Genomic DNA, 18,595 nt, shown 5'->3' on the forward strand with positions numbered 1-18,595 from the left:
GGAGCATTACGTGACACTTACTCCACACCCAATGGGCGAGGACTGTAATAAAACAGGGTGACTATTTATCCACGTGTTCATTGTGTCTCTGTGTGTCCTGTAGATTTGTGGAAAGGCCCAGACCCGTGGGGGCAGAGGGGAAGGGGATCAGGTGTGCCACACCCCCGCGCGTCTCCGCGCTACCCATAGTACTGGAGGGGGTCAGGTGTGCCCCACCCCCCCCATAGTACTGGAGGGGGTTAGGTGTGCCCCACCCCCACGTGTCTCCACGCTCCCCATAGTACTGGAGGGGGTCAGGTGTGCCCCACCCCCACGTGTCTCCACGCTCCCCATAGTACTGGACGGGGTCAGGTATGCCACACCCCCACGTGTCTCCACGCTCCCCATAGTACTGGAGGGGGTCAGGTGTGCCCCACCCCCACGTGTCTCCACGCTCCCCATAGTACTGGGGGGGTTCAGGTGTGCCCCACCCCCACGTGTCTCCACGCTCCCCATAGTACTGGAGGGGTTCAGGTGTCATACCCCCACGTGTCTCCACGCTCCCCATAGTACTGGAGGGGGTCAGGTGTGCCCCACCCCCACGTGTCTCCACGCTCCCCATAGTACTGGAGGGGGTCAGGTGTGCCCCACCCCCACGTGTCTCCACGCTCCCCATAGCACTGGAGGGGGTCAGGTGTGCCACACCCCCACGTGTCTCCACGCTCCCCATAGTACTGGAGGGGTACAGGTGTGCCCCACCCCCACGTGTCTCCACGCTCCCCATAGTACTGGAGGGGTTCAGGTGTGCCATACCCCCACGTGTCTCCACGCTCCCCATAGTACTGGAGGGGTTCAGGTGTGCCCCACCCCCACGTGTCTCCACGCTCCCCATAGTACTGGAGGGGGTCAGGTGTGCCCCACCCCCACGTGTCTCCACGCTCCCCATAGTACTGGAGGGGGTCAGGTGTGCCCCACCCCCACGTGTCTCCACGCTCCCCATAGTACTTGAGGGGGTCAGGTGTGCCACACCCCCACGTGTCTCCACGCTCCCCATAGTACTGGAGGGGGTCAGGTGTGCCCCACCCCCACGTGTCTCCACGCTCCCCATAGTACTGGAGGGGTCAGGTGTGCCCCACCCCCACGTGTCTCCACGCTCCCCATAGTACTGGAGGGGGTCAGGTGTGCCCCACCCCCACGTGTCTCCACGCTCCCCATAGTACTGGAGGGGGTCAGGTGTGCCCCACCCCCACGTGTCTCCACGCTCCCCATAGTACTGGAGGGGGTCAGGTGTGCCCCACCCCCACGTGTCTCCACGCTCCCCATAGTACTGGAGGGGGTCAGGTGTGCCCCACCCCCACGTGTCTCCACGCTCCCCATAGTACTGGAGGGGGTCAGGTGTGCCCCACCCCCACGTGTCTCCACGCTCCCCATAGTACTGGAGGGGGTCAGGTGTGCCCCACCCCCACGTGTCTCCACGCTCCCCATAGTACTGGAGGGGGTCAGGTGTGCCCCACCCCCACGTGTCTCCACGCTCCCCATAGTACTGGAGGGGGTCAGGTGTGCCCCACCCCCACGTGTCTCCACGCTCCCCATAGTACTGGAGGGGGTCAGGTGTGCCCCACCCCCACGTGTCTCCACGCTCCCCATAGTACTGGAGGGGTTCAGGTGTGCCACACCCTCACGTGTCTCCACGCTCCCCATAGTACTGGAGGGGTTCAGGTGTGCCCCACCCCCACGTGTTTCCACGCTCCCCATAGTACTGGAGGGGGTCAGGTGTGCCCCACCCCCACGTGTCTCCACGCTCCCCATAGTACTGTAGGGGTCAGGTGTGCCCCACCTCCACGTGTCTCCACGCTCCCCATAGTACTGGAGGGGGTCAGGTGTGCCCCACCCCCACGTGTCTCCACGCTCCCCATAGTACTGGAGGGGTCAGGTGTGCCCCACCCCCACGTGTCTCCACGCTCCCCATAGTACTGGAGGGGGTCAGGTGTGCCTCACCCCCACGTGTCTCCATGCTCCCCATAGTACTGGAGGGGGTCAGGTGTGCCCCACCCCCACGTGTCTCCACGCTCCCCATAGTACTGGAGGGGGTCAGGTGTGCCCCACCCCCACGCTCCCCATAGTACTGGAGGGGGTCAGGTGTGCCCCACCCCCACGTGTCTCCACGCTCCCCATAGTACTGGAGGGGGTCAGGTGTGCCCCACCCCCACGTGTCTCCACGCTCCCCATAGTACTGGAGGGGGTCAGGTGTGCCCCACCCCCACGTGTCTCCACGCTCCCCATAGTACTGGAGGGGGTCAGGTGTGCCCCACCCCCACGTGTCTCCACGCTCCCCATAGTACTGGAGGGGGTCAGGTGTGCCCCACCCCCACGTGTCTCCACGCTCCCCATAGTACTGGAGGGGTTCAGGTGTGCCCCACCCCCACGTGTCTCCACGCTCCCCATAGTACTGGAGGGGGTCAGGTGTGCCCCACCCCCACGTGTCTCCACGCTCCCCATAGTACTGGAGGGGTCAGGTGTGCCCCACCCCCACGTGTCTCCACGCTCCCCATAGTACTGGAGGGGGTCAGGTGTGCCCCACCCCCACGTGTCTCCACGCTCCCCATAGTACTGGAGGGGGTCAGGTGTGCCCCACCCCCACGTGTCTCCACGCTCCCCATAGTACTGGAGGGGGTCAGGTGTGCCCCACCCACACGTGTCTCCACGCTCCCCATAGTACTGGAGGGGGTCAGGTGTGCCCCACCCCCACGTGTCTCCACGCTCCCCATAGTACTGGAGGGGTCAGGTGTGCCCCACCCCCACGTGTCTCCACGCTCCCCATAGTACTGGAGTGGGTCAGGTGTGCCCCACCCCCACGTGTCTCCACGCTCCCCATAGTACTGGAGGGGGTCAGGTGTGCCCCACCCCCACGTGTCTCCACGCTCCCCATAGTACTGGAGGGGGTCAGGTGTGCCCCACCCCCACGTGTCTCCACGCTCCCCATAGTACTGGAGGGGGTCAGGTGTGCCCCACCCCCACGTGTCTCCACGCTCCCCATAGTACTGGAGGGGGTCAGGTGTGCCCCACCCCCACGTGTCTCCACGCTCCCCATAGTACTGGAGGGGGTCAGGTGTGCCCCACCCCCACGTGTCTCCACGCTCCCCATAGTACTGGAGGGGGTCAGGTGTGCCCCACCCCCACGTGTCTCCACGCTCCCCATAGTACTGGAGGGGGTCAGGTGTGCCCCACCCCCACGTGTCTCCACGCTCCCCATAGTACTGGAGGGGGTCAGGTGTGCCACACCCCCACGTGTCTCCACGCTCCCCATAGTACTGGAGGGGTTCAGGTGTGCCCCACCCCCACGTGTCTCCACGCTCCCCATAGTACTGGAGGGGTTCAGGTGTGCCATACCCCCACGTGTCTCCACGCTCCCCATAGTACTGGAGGGGGTCAGGTGTGCCCCACCCCCACGTGTCTCCACGCTCCCCATAGTACTGGAGGGGGTCAGGTGTGCCCCACCCCCACGTGTCTCCACGCTCCCCATAGTACTGGAGGGGGTCAGGTGTGCCACACCCCCACGTGTCTCCACGCTCCCCATAGTACTGGAGGGGGTCAGGTGTGCCCCACCCCCACGTGTCTCCACGCTCCCCATAGTACTGGAGGGGGTCAGGTGTGCCCCACCCCCACGTGTCTCCACGCTCCCCATAGTACTGGAGGGGGTCAGGTGTGCCCCACCCCCACGTGTCTCCACGCTCCCCATAGTACTGGAGGGGGTCAGGTGTGCCCCACCCCCACGTGTCTCCACGCTCCCCATAGTACTGGAGGGGGTCAGGTGTGCCCCACCCCCACGTGTCTCCACGCTCCCCATAGTACTGGAGGGGGTCAGGTGTGCCCCACCCCCACGTGTCTCCACGCTCCCCATAGTACTGGAGGGGGTCAGGTGTGCCCCACCCCCACGTGTCTCCACGCTCCCCATAGTACTGGAGGGGGTCAGGTGTGCCCCACCCCCACGTGTCTCCACGCTCCCCATAGTACTGGAGGGGGTCAGGTGTGCCCCACCCCCACGTGTCTCCACGCTCCCCATAGTACTGGAGGGGGTCAGGTGTGCCCCACCCCCACGTGTCTCCACGCTCCCCATAGTACTGGAGGGGGTCAGGTGTGCCCCACCCCCACGTGTCTCCACGCTCCCCATAGTACTGGAGGGGGTCAGGTGTGCCACACCCTCACGTGTCTCCACGCTCCCCATAGTACTGGAGGGGGTCAGGTGTGCCCCACCCCCACGTGTTTCCACGCTCCCCATAGTACTGGAGGGGGTCAGGTGTGCCCCACCCCCACGTGTCTCCACGCTCCCCATAGTACTGTAGGGGTCAGGTGTGCCCCACCTCCACGTGTCTCCACGCTCCCCATAGTACTGGAGGGGTTCAGGTGTGCCCCACCCCCACGTGTTTCCACGCTCCCCATAGTACTGGAGGGGTCAGGTGTGCCCCACCTCCACGTGTCTCCACGCTCCCCATAGTACTGGAGGGGGTCAGGTGTGCCCCACCCCCACGTGTCTCCACGCTCCCCATAGTACTGGAGGGGTCAGGTGTGCCCCACCCCCACGTGTCTCCACGCTCCCCATAGTACTGGAGGGGGTCAGGTGTGCCTCACCCCCACGTGTCTCCACGCTCCCCATAGTACTGGAGGGGGTCAGGTGTGCCCCACCCCCACGTGTCTCCACGCTCCCCATAGTACTGGACTGGGTCAGGTGTGCCCCACCCCCACGCTTCCCATAGTACTGGAGGGGGTCAGGTGTGCCCCACCCCCACGTGTCTCCACGCTCCCCATAGTACTGGAGGGGGTCAGGTGTGCCCCACCCCCACGTGTCTCCACGCTCCCCATAGTACTGGAGGGGTCAGGTGTGCCCCACCCCCACGTGTCTCCACGCTCCCCATAGTACTGGAGGGGGTCAGGTGTGCCCCACCCCCACGTGTCTCCACGCTCCCCATAGTACTGGAGGGGGTCAGGTGTGCCCCACCCCCACGTGTCTCCACGCTCCCCATAGTACTGGAGGGGGTCAGGTGTGCCCCACCCCCACGTGTCTCCACGCTCCCCATAGTACTGGAGGGGTCAGGTGTGCCCCACCCCCACGTGTCTCCACGCTCCCCATAGTACTGGAGGGGGTCAGGTGTGCCCCACCCCCACGTGTCTCCCCGCTCCCCATAGTACTGGAGGGGGTCAGGTGTGCCCCACCCCCACGTGTCTCCACGCTCCCCATAGTACTGGAGGGGGTCTGGTGTGCCCCACCCCCACGTGTCTCCACGCTCCCCATAGTACTGGAGGGGTCAGGTGTGCCCCACCCCCACGTGTCTCCACGCTCCCCATAGTACTGGAGGGGACAGGTGTGCCCCACCCCCACGTGTCTCCACGCTCCCCATAGTACTGGAGGGGTCAGGTGTGCCCCACCCCCACGTGTCTCCACGCTCCCCATAGTACTGGAGGGGTCAGGTGTGCCCCACCCCCACGTGTCTCCACGCTCCCCATAGTACTGGAGGGGTCAGGTGTGCCCCACCCCCACGTGTCTCCACGCTCCCCATAGTACTGGAGGGGTCAGGTGTGCCCCACCCCCACGTGTCTCCACGCTCCCCATAGTACTGGGGCTTGGACAGTGTCTGTGTTATACAGGGGCCGGCAATCTACCATCATGCGCTACTGCTTTTACAGCTCATCTCCTCAGCACCAACTACAGCAGGCTTTTTCAACCAGTGTGCCGTGGCCAGTTGCAAGGTGTGCCGCGGAGCCAGAGCAGCTACCTGTACCTTCAGAGTGAACTGTTGGCTCGGGCTCTTCTCAGGGGATCAGTAATGCTCCGGCTGTGACCTATGCCTTGATGATGCGGCAGTGTGATATCATAGGTCACGGCCGCAGCGTCTCACCACCCAGCCAGCCCACCCGCCTGCATACACATCTTCCAGTTCCTGCCTGCATACACAGCTTACCTTGCCCACCCACATCCACACCTGCCCGACCGCCCGCTGCTCAGTATTCGCAGCACTCCACTATGAACAACCCCCGTCACTGAGGGACAGGGAGGAGGATAGCTAACCAGTAGGGGCTAATATTTGTTATGTTATTTCTCCTGTGGGGGGAACAATGTGAATAATTCATGTGGGAAGCAATAGGATTTATGTGGGAAGAAATGTGATTGATTTATGTGTGAGCAAAATGATTTATGTGGGGTGCAATGTAATTGTTTTTCCTGTGTAGGCCAATGTATGTGTGGATTCTTATTTTACTGTGAGGGCCAATGTGTGTGTTTTTGTTTTTTTCTGTGGCGAACTGATGGTGTGCCTTGGCAATTTTAAAATATTATTCGGTGTGCCGCGAGTAAAAAAAGGTTGAAAATCACTGAACTACAGTATACAGATCTGTCATAATGTGATCAAGAGCCAAACAGCTACAGGACTGCCCCTCCCTCCCTGGGCCAGTCCCCGGGGCTCCCTCTCTCCCTGGGCCAGTCCCCAGGGCCCCCTCTCTCCCTGGGCCAGTCCCCGGGGCCCCCTCTCTCCCTGGGCCAGTCCCCGGGGCCCCCTCTCTCCCCGGGCCAGTCCCCTGGGCCCCCTCTCTCCCCGGGCCAGTCCCCTGGGCCCCCTCTCTCCCCGGGCCAGTCCCCGGGGCCCCCTCTCTTCCCGGGCCAGTCCCCGGGGCCCCCTCTCTCCCCGGGCCAGTCCCCGGGGCCCCCTCTCTCCCCGGGCCAGTCCCCGGGGCCCCCTGTCTCCCCGGGCCAGTCCCTGTCTCCCCGGGCCAGTCCCCGGGGCCCCCTCTCTCCCCGGGCCAGTCCCCGGGGCCCCCTCTCTCCCCGGGCCAGTCCCCGGGGCCCCCTGTCTCCCCGGGCCAGTCCCCGGGGCCCCCTCTCTCCCTGGGCCAGTCCCCGGGGCCCCCTCTCTCCCCGGGCCAGTCCCCTGGGCCCCCTCTCTCCCCGGGCCAGTCCCCTGGGCCCCCTCTCTCCCCGGGCCAGTCCCCGGGGCCCCCTCTCTTCCCGGGCCAGTCCCCGGGGCCCCCTCTCTCCCCGGGCCAGTCCCCGGGGCCCCCTCTCTCCCTGGGCCAGTCCCCGGGGCCCCCTCTCTCCCTGGGCCAGTCCCCGGGGCCCCCTCTCTCCCTGGGCCAGTCCCCGGGGCCCCCTCTCTCCCCGGGCCAGTCCCCGGGGCCCCCTGTCTCCCCGGGCCAGTCCCCGGGGCCCCCTGTCTTTCCGGGCCAGTCCCCGGGGCCCCCTGTCTCCCCGGGCCAGTCCCCGGGGCCCCCTGTCTCCCCGGGCCAGTCCCCGGGGCCCCCTCTCTCCCCGGGCCAGTCCCCGGGGTCCCCTCCCTCCCCGAGCCAGTCACCGGGGCCTGTAGTACAAACAAATATGAAGCTATGGGATGTGGGGGAGTTGGGCCATGGATGTCTGTGACACACTGCCCCATGTGTCTCCTATGTATCTGACTGCCCCCATGTGTCACCTGCCCTTGTGCCTCCATGTGCCTCCCATGCATCTGACTGTACCCATGTGTCACCTGCCCTTGTGCCTCCATGTGCCTCCCATGCATCTGACTGTACCCATGTGTCACCTGCCCTTGTGCCTCCATGTGCCTCCCATGCATCTGACTGCCCCCATGTGTTCACCTAACTTGTTTTTTCCAATGTATCAAAAAGTTCTGCAGCAGTCTAATTCTGTTAATACCAATCTTCATGCCATGTTTTTAGTTTGGCCCTGTCTGAGCAGATGCTCTGATTCTCTGCCAGACCTGTGCTGCAGATACGGTGCCGGTCACGCTGTATCTGTGCTGCAGAAACGGGGCCGGTCGCGCTGTATCTGTGCTGCAGAAATGGGGCCGGTCGCGCTGTATCTGTGCTGCAGAAATGGGGCCGGTCGCGCTGTATCTGTGCTGCAGAAATGGGGCCGGTCGCGCTGTATCTGTGCTGCAGAAACGGGGCCGGTCGCGCTGTATCTGTGCTGCAGAAACGGGGCCGGTCACGCTGTATCTGTGCTGCAGAAACGGGGCCGGTCACGCTGTATCTGTGCTGCAGAAACGGGGCCGGTCATTATGGCAGACGCCAATGCATGAGCTTTGCTCTGAGGCGCGAGGTACGTGGGACAGCTAAGTTATACGTGCTGAATCTGGCAGGGCCGGATTAAGTCTTGTGGGTGCCCAGGGCGCTTAGGACGGGGGCCCTGGTGCGGGGAGGGGGGGGAAATATAAGGTTGTGCATATATGATGGGTGTCACCTGTGCTAAACTATGTAATTGATAAGAAAGGTAAGTCATGGTGTGAGGTATGGATTGTGTATATTACATTTAAATCAATGGTGTATATTAGATTTAAACTGATAGTGTAATAATGCCTAACTACTGTTTATAGATCCATCTAATTGAGAGACAACTATTTTATAAGATTTACTTGTAGTACAACGAAGACAACGGAAACATCCTTAAAAGCACATAGAAAAATAAAATCTAGAATTTATCTTGTCACATGCAAGAATAGCAGCAGCCTCTGTGCTACTTACACACTGGGACAGGACACAGGAAGACTCTGTGTGTGTGTGTGTGTGTGTGTGTGTGTGTCCCTGTCTAGATACTCACTAGATAGCAGGTTACACAGGACTCAGACACCCAGGTGGGAAGGAGGAGAATCTGGGATCCCTGTGTCATTTACAGCTCTTTCCACCCTCCTACCTCTCCTCTGGTCAGGATCTCATGAAACTTGATACTTCTGGCTGCCTGGTTCTGCTGTTGCACAAGAGGGAAAGCTAATGATGTCAGTGTGCTCTGGATGGGGGCTCCCTGACAAAGGGGGGCCCGGGGTACAGTATGCTTTGCGCCCACCTTCTTTAATTCTGGCTATGGAATCTGGTCAGATAGGCATTTATGCACATTAAGAATTAGCAGTTTGGGTCATTAGTATCCTATTAGTTCTTGTCCATAGCGATACCTTGTGTATAGAACGGAGTAATGATCGGCTCTGGTGGGAAATTGTTAATGAGGAGCAGAGCATTTCTGCACACTAGTTTCTGTAAATGTTCTTGTTTTGTGGTTATTTAAATTGCATCATTGCAATTATGTAACTGAGCGAATGTATCTCGTTATAGCCTTGTTTTTTGTTTGTTGTATTTTCATGAACAAAAAATTCCATTAAAAAAAGAGTAACGCACCAGATGTGCCCTATATACTGCTTTTCATCCCATTACAATGTATATATGAAATTGCCTTTTTGTTTAAACCAGTGACAAATGATTTGGGACCTGCTCTGCATTCACGTGGCCCAATGTCACAAAGCAAACACATTCCTACAGTACTGTGTATAGACTGGGGGTATATTCTACAGTACTGTGTATAGACTGGGGGTATATTCTACAGTACTGTGTATAGACTGGGGGTATATTCTACAGTACTGTGTATAGACTGGGGGTATATTCTACAGTACTGTGTATAGGCTGGGGGTATATTCTACAGTACTGTGTATAGACTGGGGGTATATTCTACAGTACTGTGTATAGACTGGGGGTATATTCTACAGTACTGTGTATAGACTGGGGGTATATTCTACAGTACTGTGTATAGACTGGGGGTATATTCTACAGTACTGTGTATAGACTGGGGGTATATTCTACAGTACTGTGTATAGACTGGGGGTATATTCTACAGTACTGTGTATAGACTGGGGGTATATTCTACAGTACTGTGTATAGACTGGGGGTATATTCTACAGTACTGTGTATAGACTGGGGGTATATTCTACAGTACTGTGTATAGACTGGGGGTATATTCTACAGTACTGTGTATAGACTGGGGGTATATTCTACAGTACTGTGTATAGACTGGGGGTATATTCTACAGTACTGTGTATAGACTGGGGGTATATTCTACAGTACTGTGTATAGACTGGGGGTATATTCTACAGTACTGTGTATAGGCTGGGGGTATATTCTACAGTACTGTGTATAGACTGGGGGTATATTCTACAGTACTGTGTATAGACTGGGGGTATATTCTACAGTACTGTGTATAGACTGGGGGTATATTCTACAGTACTGTGTATAGACTGGGGGTATATTCTACAGTACTGTGTATAGACTGGGGGTATATCCTACAGTACTGTGTATAGACTGGGGGTATATCCTACAGTACTGTGTATAGACTGGGGGTATATTCTACAGTACTGTGTATAGACTGGGGGTATATTCTACAGTACTGTGTATAGACTGGGGGTATATCCTACAGTACTGTGTATAGACTGGGGGTATATCCTACAGTACTGTGTATAGACTGGGGGTATATTCTACAGTACTGTGTATAGACTGGGGGTATATTCTACAGTACTGTGTATAGACTGGGGGTATATTCTACAGTACTGTGTATAGACTGGGGGTATATTCTACAGTACTGTGTATAGACTGGGGGTATATTCTACAGTACTGTGTATAGACTGGGGGTATATTCTACAGTACTGTGTATAGACTGGGGGTATATTCTACAGTACTGTGTATTGACTGGGGGTATGTTCTACAGTACTGTGTATAGACTGGGGGTATGTTCTACAGTACTGTGTATAGACTGGGGGTATATTCTACAGTACTGTGTATAGACTGGGGGTATATTCTACAGTACTGTGTATAGACTGGGGGTATATTCTACAGTACTGTGTATAGACTGGGGGTATATTCTACAGTACTGTGTATAGACTGGGGGTATATTCTACAGTACTGTGTATAGACTGGGGGTATATTCTACAGTACTGTGTATAGACTGGGGGTATATTCTACAGTACTGTGTATAGACTGGGGGTATATTCTACAGTACTGTGTATAGACTGGGGGTATATTCTACAGTACTGTGTATAGACTGGGGGTATATTCTACAGTACTGTGTATAGACTGGGGGTATATTCTACAGTACTGTGTATAGACTGGGGGTATATCCTACAGTACTGTGTATAGACTGGGGGTATATTCTACAGTACTGTGTATAGACTGGGGGTATATTCTACAGTACTGTGTATAGACTGGGGGTATATTCTACAGTACTGTGTATAGACTGGGGGTATATTCTACAGTACTGTGTATAGACTGGGGGTATATTCTACAGTACTGTGTATAGACTGGGGGTATATTCTACAGTACTGTGTATAGACTGGGGGTATATTCTACAGTACTGTGTATAGACTGGGGGTATATTCTACAGTACTGTGTATAGACTGGGGGTATATTCTACAGTACTGTGTATAGACTGGGGGTATATTCTACAGTACTGTGTATAGACTGGGGGTATATTCTACAGTACTGTGTATAGACTGGGGGTATATTCTACAGTACTGTGTATAGACTGGGGGTATATTCTACAGTACTGTGTATAGACTGGGGGTATATTCTACAGTACTGTGTATAGACTGGGGGTATATTCTACAGTACTGTGTATAGACTGGGGGTATATTCTACAGTACTGTGTATAGACTGGGGGTATATTCTACAGTACTGTGTATAGACTGGGGGTATATTCTACAGTACTGTGTATAGACTGGGGGTATATTCTACAGTATAATCCACAGGTAATGGAAGAGACAACATACGTACATTGTGATCAGAAATAATGGCCTCGCTGCTGACTGATTATAACAATGTTGCATATAATAGATTATAGGGTTTTATAATTGTGTGAATAACCCCGGGGTACTTACCTCTCTCTGTTCTGCATCCGCAGGGTAACATCTGGGAACAGATCATTCGAATTTCCTTCATTTTGGAGATGATAAACACTGTTCCCTTCATCATCACGGTAAGTCTGTTACCCCGCGGTGTGACGCTGAGATTGGTGTTCTCTGAGAATGGCGCAGGTGCGTGCACAGAATATGTCAGTAGGGTGTCCGTCCAGGGATATCTAGAGAAGGATACTCCATCCGGGGGGGGGGGGCGTCCAAAGCAGCACCTACATCTCCCCCCATATCATCATATCCCCATGAATTCTTCCAATGCCGCCACTTACCCATGTCCACGTTATGCCATACTTGTAATTTTTCTGGACGGTATCTGACAGAGTGTGCCTGGGCACGCCTGTGACTCTGTGCACTCCTGTGATCGCAGCCCTGTGGTGTTTTCTACGGTCGTGGCTAAAATGCGGTTATTGAAGAGAAGTACGTTTGGCGTATGGTGAAATTGCGGTGGTCTTGCACATACGGCATGGTGACCAGAATTGTGGACTGTATCTTCTTTCCAATATTTATTCCCCCCTCCGAAAAATATCAGGAGGCATAGAATATGGGGTGTAAAGGCAATGGGGTTGTTTGGGGCGATACACACAGTATTCCCGGCACACAGTGCACCAAGCACATGTTTCTACACCCATCACCAAACCAGTTGTGCTCTCCTCAGTGACATTATCACCAGATAGCTCTCAGTTGTGTCATCCGTATCTGTTGGTGGCACCAATAAACCTGTAGAGTATGTGGGGGAGGGAGACCATGTCCACTGAGCGTATTATCTGGCCCTGCCACTTTCTGTGGATGGTGTAACTGAGACTTGTATCAGGATGTTTCCTTAGGGTCCCATGAGCTCTTATTCTGCATCTGGTAATCACCTGTTTCACCAAGATAGCGGTGTGACCTGTGGAGATCAGGAGCTTTGGATTGGATGTACAGGGATCTCATCATGAGGTGTGACCAGTGGAGATCAGGAGCTTGGATTGGATGTACAGGGATCCCGTCATGAGGTGTAACCAGTGGAGGTCCAGAGTTTTGATTGTTTATGCAGGGTGAGGGGTCCCGTCATGAGGTGTGACCTGTGGAGGTCAGGAGCTTGGTTTGGATATACAGGGGTCCCGTCATGAGGTGTGACCAGTGGAGGTCAGGAGCTTGGATTGGAAATACAGGGGTCCTGTCATGAGCTGTGACCTGTGGAGGTCAGTAGCTTGGATTGGATGTACAGGGATCCCGTCATGAGGTGCGACCAGTAGAGGTCCAGAGTTTTGATTGTTTATGCAGGGTGAGGGGTCCTGTCATGAAGTGTGATCTGTGGAGGTCAGGAGCTTGGATTGCATATACAGGGGTCCCGTCATGAGGTGTGACCAGTGGGGGTCAGGAGCTTGGATTGGATATACAGGGGTCCCGTCATGAGGTGTGACCACCAGTGAAGGTCAGTTTGATTAGATATACAGGGGTCCCGTCATGAGGTGTGACCTGTGGAGATCAGGAGCTTTGGATTGGATGTACAGGGATCTCATCATGAGGTGTGACCAGTGGAGATCAGGAGCTTGGATTGGATGTACAGGGATCCCGTCATGAGGTGTAACCAGTGGAGGTCCAGAGTTTTGATTGTTTATGCAGGGTGAGGGGTCCCGTCATGAGGTGTGACCAGTGGAGGTCAGGAGTTTGGATTAGATGTACAGGGGTCCTGTCATGAGGTGTGACCTGTGGAGGTCAGGAGCTTGGTTTGGATATACAGGGGTCCCGTCATGAGGTGTGACCAGTGGAGGTCAGGAGCTTGGATTGGAAATACAGGGGTCCTGTCATGAGCTGTGACCTGTGGAGGTCAGTAGCTTGGATTGGATGTACAGGGATCCCGTCATGAGGTGCGACCAGTAGAGGTCCAGAGTTTTGATTGTTTATGCAGGGTGAGGGGTCCTGTCATGAAGTGTGATCTGTGGAGGTCAGGAGCTTGGATTGCATATACAGGGGTCCCGTCATGAGGTGTGACCAGTGGGGGTCAGGAGCTTGGATTGGATATACAGGGGTCCCGTCATGAGGTGTGACCAGTGAAGGTCAGTTTGATTAGATATACAGGGGTCCCGTCATGAGGTGTGACCTGTGGAGATCAGGAGCTTTGGATTGGATGTACAGGGATCTCATCATGAGGTGTGACCAGTGGAGATCAGGAGCTTGGATTGGATGTACAGGGATCCCGTCATGAGGTGTAACCAGTGGAGGTCCAGAGTTTTGATTGTTTATGCAGGGTGAGGGGTCCCGTCATGAGGTGTGACCAGTGGAGGTCAGGAGTTTGGATTAGATGTACAGGGGTCCTGTCATGAGGTGTGACCTGTGGAGGTCAGGAGCTTGGTTTGGATATACAGGGGTCCCGTCATGAGGTGTGACCAGTGGAGGTCAGGAGCTTGGATTGGAAATACAGGGGTCCTGTCATGAGCTGTGACCTGTGGAGGTCAGTAGCTTGGATTGGATGTACAGGGATCCCGTCATGAGGTGCGACCAGTAGAGGTCCAGAGTTTTGATTGTTTATGCAGGGTGAGGGGTCCTGTCATGAAGTGTGATCTGTGGAGGTCAGGAGCTTGGATTGCATATACAGGGGTCCCGTCATGAGGTGTGACCAGTGGGGGTCAGGAGCTTGGATTGGATATACAGGGGTCCCGTCATGAGGTGTGACCAGTGAAGGTCAGTTTGATTAGATATACAGGGGTCCCGTCATGAGGCGTGACCTGTGGAGGTCAGTTTGACTAGATATACAGGGGTCCCGTCATGAGGCGTGACCTGTGGAGGTCAGGAGCTTGGATTGGATATACAGGGGTCCCGTCATAAGGCGTGACCTGTGGAGGTCAGTTTGATTAGATATACAGGGGTCCCGTCATGAGGTGTGACCTGTGGAGGTCAGGAGTTTGGATTGGATATACAGGGGTCCCATCATGAGGTGTGACCTGTGGAGGTCAGGAGCTTGGATTGGATATACAGGGGTCCCATCATGAGGTGTGACCAGTGGAGGTCATGAGTTTGGATTGGATATACAGGGGTCCCGTCATATTTATGTGGAAAGATAAATCTCTGCAAATCCTGCAAAATGAGCATCCATGTGCCGCCCCTCTGTGCTAGGAATGGAACCTTCCCTGTGTGGTCCTTGCCGATTGCTGAGATGCACAAGAATAGTTATTTCTGTGTCTTTCAGCGCAAAGAGCTGCAGGCCCACATCACCGTTCCAGGAAAGAATAGAGCCCTGGGAGCCAGGTTAGAAAGCCCACATTGCCTTTGTCAGCGGAGCTTTCCCACGCAGTCCTTTTGTTCTCAGGCCTTGAAACTCTCGTCTACTTACAAAGTCGCTGTGTGAATAAAATAGTCTGATTTCTTTACTAATTGACTGAAACCTCAGAACAGGGAGGAACGTGGGGAAATAATTATCACTGAGGTGGAAGGTGGCCCTGTGCCGCTGATTTTACATGTCAGAGAGCATTTAGTCATTTTGCTGACGGCCTGTTCTCCCTATTCTATGTCCTTGGTGAGGAATACCAGTCATCATCATTACAGATAATGAGTTCTGATACCGCTGTCAAAAGAAGCAAAGAGGCAAATCCATGGGGCAGATCCCCTCTGCTTCTACTGCTAGGTCCAAGTGTGCTTGGACCTGGTGTCTGTAGCTTTCAGATGTAGGGTGCAAAACTGGTGCGGCTGGATGCACCTGGTGTGGATCTGGCGTCGGTTTCCTGAACGGCGGAATCCTGACAGCCGGTGTATAGACTGGATTCCTGTGCGGTTGGTGGCTGCACTTGTACAATGAGTGCACCAGATTATGGCTTGGGTTGGGTAAGAAATCAAATTGTCTGGATCCCGACTGTCACACGACCAACAGCGGAATCCTGATGGACAGAATCCCAATGGATCCCGGTAATTATTTTACCCCTATCCCTAACTCTAACCGCCCCCCCCCCTCCCACAGCCTTACCCTAACAATTGTATTTTGCCATAGGAACTCCCCGCATCGAAGGTAAAACTACCATCGGTGGGAAACCATTGATGGCTGTGTGGTCCACTCTCTTCCTCGCCACGAGGAGAGCATCTAGGAGCGTCCTGTCCAGTGCTCGCAGTACTACGGATTGACATCTGCTCCCATAGCTGAAACAGGCGATGTCTAGTACTAAGGACCAGTCACCCGTAATCCTGCACATGGCTTACTAGCATCTATTATGTGTTATTGTGACCATGGACACCTTCCGAGGGGGAGGTGGGTACTAATTACTTGGGCCCAGGCTGGAATAAGGCCCCCGAGCCAAGTGTGCGATGGGAAGTACACCCCTCTCGCCAAGGCCCGCCATTGCTCCCTATAGCCCTGATTGTGAGTTTAGTACTTTGCGGGTAACGGCTGTGTCTAGAATTCCTGGTTGCCCTCACATCCAATCGCAGACATGTCTCCTACTATGAGATGATGGAGGTGCTATATGGGTAGGGGTGCTATAAATGTGGCTCTTTTGAAGAGCTGTTTCGGTTTAGTCATGAGTCTCGGGGAATGGTTCCTGGTAAGTGCAGAAGGTATTGGGGGTAGAGCGGCCTGTCATTGAGAGTCCTTGGAGGTCAGGGCCGGATGCACATCACTGGGACCCTCCCTGTCCTCTGCTCGCACCTTGTACAGGGCAGGTTCGGAGACCGACGGCGCAGTATCACCATCACCTTACACAATGGAGTGATCTATGTAAAGTGACTGGTTCTCTTTGTTCTTTCCTAGATATTTTGGCCTCCTCTGCGTAATCTCTTCATACCGGTTTTCCTGAACTGCTGGCTGGCGAAATGCGTCTTGGAGAATATGATAGTAAGTATTTTATCCTGTTACGTGTGACGCTTCCTTCTCTCCAGGTACATCACAGGGGACGCATCCGACTCGTGCTGCTGTTACAGCTTTCATCATACACATGTGATGTCCACTAAACCCTAACAGTGGAATGTTCCTGTATGAGCGATGAAGATACAATGTGCTGTTCGGCGTTACTCTGACATTCCATGAAGAACTGTTACAATGTAACCTCCCCCACTGCATTACAGACTGCTGAAACTAATCTCACATCATCAGGACAGTGGCCTATGGGGGTCACACAGTAAAGACTGGAGTCATTTCAGCTGCTGTGACATCACTTACCACAGCAACCAATCCACACTGTACATAACCCTAAATAAAGTCTACCTAGCAATGACTCTCTGTCTCTGATAGAGGAGCACCACCCTCCTAACATGGTGTCCTGCTGTAGAGAGGTGACAGAGCGTAATGGGCACATTTAGTACGAGCAGTCCCGTCAGCTCCGTAGTACACAGATATTCATATGTATTAATATCACACAGCGGCTTTATGTCCACTTCAAGCTGCGTTATTTGGCTTATCCTTACTCAAAATACAGACGGGTGGTGGTCCGAATAGGGGATTTGGGGCTCCTGGGCACACATGATCTTTCCTTTAAACTAGATGTTGGCAACTTGCATCAGTCCTGCTGTCTGGGCATGCTGAGACTTGTAGTTCCACAAAAGCAGCCGTGACCTCGGTTGCTTAAGCCAGTTCAATGTCTCCATCTCTTGTAAACAGTGAGGACTGAATAACTTCTGATTTATGTTGGTGATTGCGGTTCCCGCGGCTGATTAGGTCTCTTGTGACAAGTGGAAGGATGATTTTCTAGTGACCTGCGGGTTTTCTCCAAAGTGTAGTAATAAGGGATAAGTCTGTTTTTTTTTTGTTTTTTTTAAACAGGGTTTGGTATTCCTCATTCTTACTTTCTGCGATATGGTTTTGTTTGTTATTTTCACCCTTGAACTACTTGTAGAGTGGGGGGGTAGGGGGTGGTGGTGGGGGGGCTATTTGGTGATGCTGGTCCTTTGATATTGCGTAGGGATAATTGCAGCAATATTGCAGAGCGCAGTCCTAATCCAGAGCAGAAAAGAGTTTCATGGGTACTGGATCTAAGCTCCGGACAGTATAGATGTCCATGTTCATGACAAAAGTCCAATATAATTTGGACGCTTCAAAGTAATACCATCATTATTTTATGGGCTGATTAATCAGAAGACATTAAAACTAACAAAAATTTTTACTCATCCACGTTTAAGGGGCGTATTCACCATGTAAATTATTGGGGGGCCCCGATACTTTCTAACTCACAACGAGCACCGGAACAATTTATCATTGCTCCGGCACGCAGACGGCTGATGCGAAAATCTGCTGTCTCAACAAAATTTTTCACTGCTACTTTCGTAGCAGTGAAAATATCTGTCGGGGCCTGCGCTAGTGCGCCCGCGTGAACCAGTGCACAAAGCCCCAGCCGTCCAGCAGGAAGAAGCCGGGCAGGGGTGGAAGGATCCAGAAGGATTCCTCTTCGCTAGCCGGGACTGCTTCCAATAGGTAAACAGCGAGGGTGCCGGAGCATTCGCCATCTGCAGATAAGATAGTTCTTAATGACATTGGCTGTATGTTTGGGATTGTTGTCCAGCTGTAGAATACATTTGGAGCCAATCAGACACCTCCATGATGTTACTGCATGATGGATAAGTACCTGCCTGTATTTCTCAGCATTTAAACACAAAATAAACTGGCGACGTTGAGGACTGTAGACACAATGGTCAGACAAGGAAACTTAGTGCATCAGATGAAAGACGCATCACGCTTACTTCCCTCTGAAATCAGATGATGTCCAGCAGTGCCATCAGCTCAGAACCAGCGGGACCCAGGTACACCCATCTACTGTTCAGAGAAGTCTGGCCGGAAGTGGTCTTCATGGAAGAATTGCAGCCAAAAAGCCATAGCTACAACATGAAATATGGCCAAGCGACTCAACTATGTGCAAAAACACAGGAACTGGGGAGCAGAGAAATGGCAGCAGGCGCTCTGGACAGAGGAGTCACAATGTGAAATATTTGGCTGTGACAGAAGGCAGCGT

The 18,595-nt window shown here is 54.5% G+C and overlaps 2 protein-coding genes across 7 annotated transcripts in view; both read left to right on the top strand.

Moving 5' to 3' along the window:
* The window catches only part of KCNT1 (potassium sodium-activated channel subfamily T member 1), a 363,573-nt gene that overhangs the window by 271,840 nt on the left and 73,138 nt on the right, over nucleotides 1-18,595 (top strand). For all 6 annotated transcript variants that reach the window (XM_063935850.1, XM_063935851.1, XM_063935852.1 and 3 more), the window contains 2 exons: nucleotides 11,675-11,749; nucleotides 16,405-16,488. In XM_063935850.1, coding sequence (XP_063791920.1) covers nucleotides 11,675-11,749; nucleotides 16,405-16,488 — 159 coding nt within the window. The remainder of the gene's footprint in view (nucleotides 1-11,674; nucleotides 11,750-16,404; nucleotides 16,489-18,595) is intronic.
* LOC134947405 (tetra-peptide repeat homeobox protein 1-like) lies at nucleotides 32-7,419 on the top strand. Its single transcript, XM_063935511.1, has 3 exons — nucleotides 32-44; nucleotides 6,456-6,710; nucleotides 6,926-7,419. The coding sequence occupies exons 1-3, from the start codon at nucleotides 32-34 to the stop codon at nucleotides 7,417-7,419; spliced, it is 762 nt and encodes a 253-aa protein (XP_063791581.1).

The sequence above is a fragment of the Pseudophryne corroboree genome, chromosome 8, assembly GCF_028390025.1.
Source record: "Pseudophryne corroboree isolate aPseCor3 chromosome 8, aPseCor3.hap2, whole genome shotgun sequence".
Lineage (NCBI taxonomy): Eukaryota > Metazoa > Chordata > Amphibia > Anura > Myobatrachidae > Pseudophryne > Pseudophryne corroboree.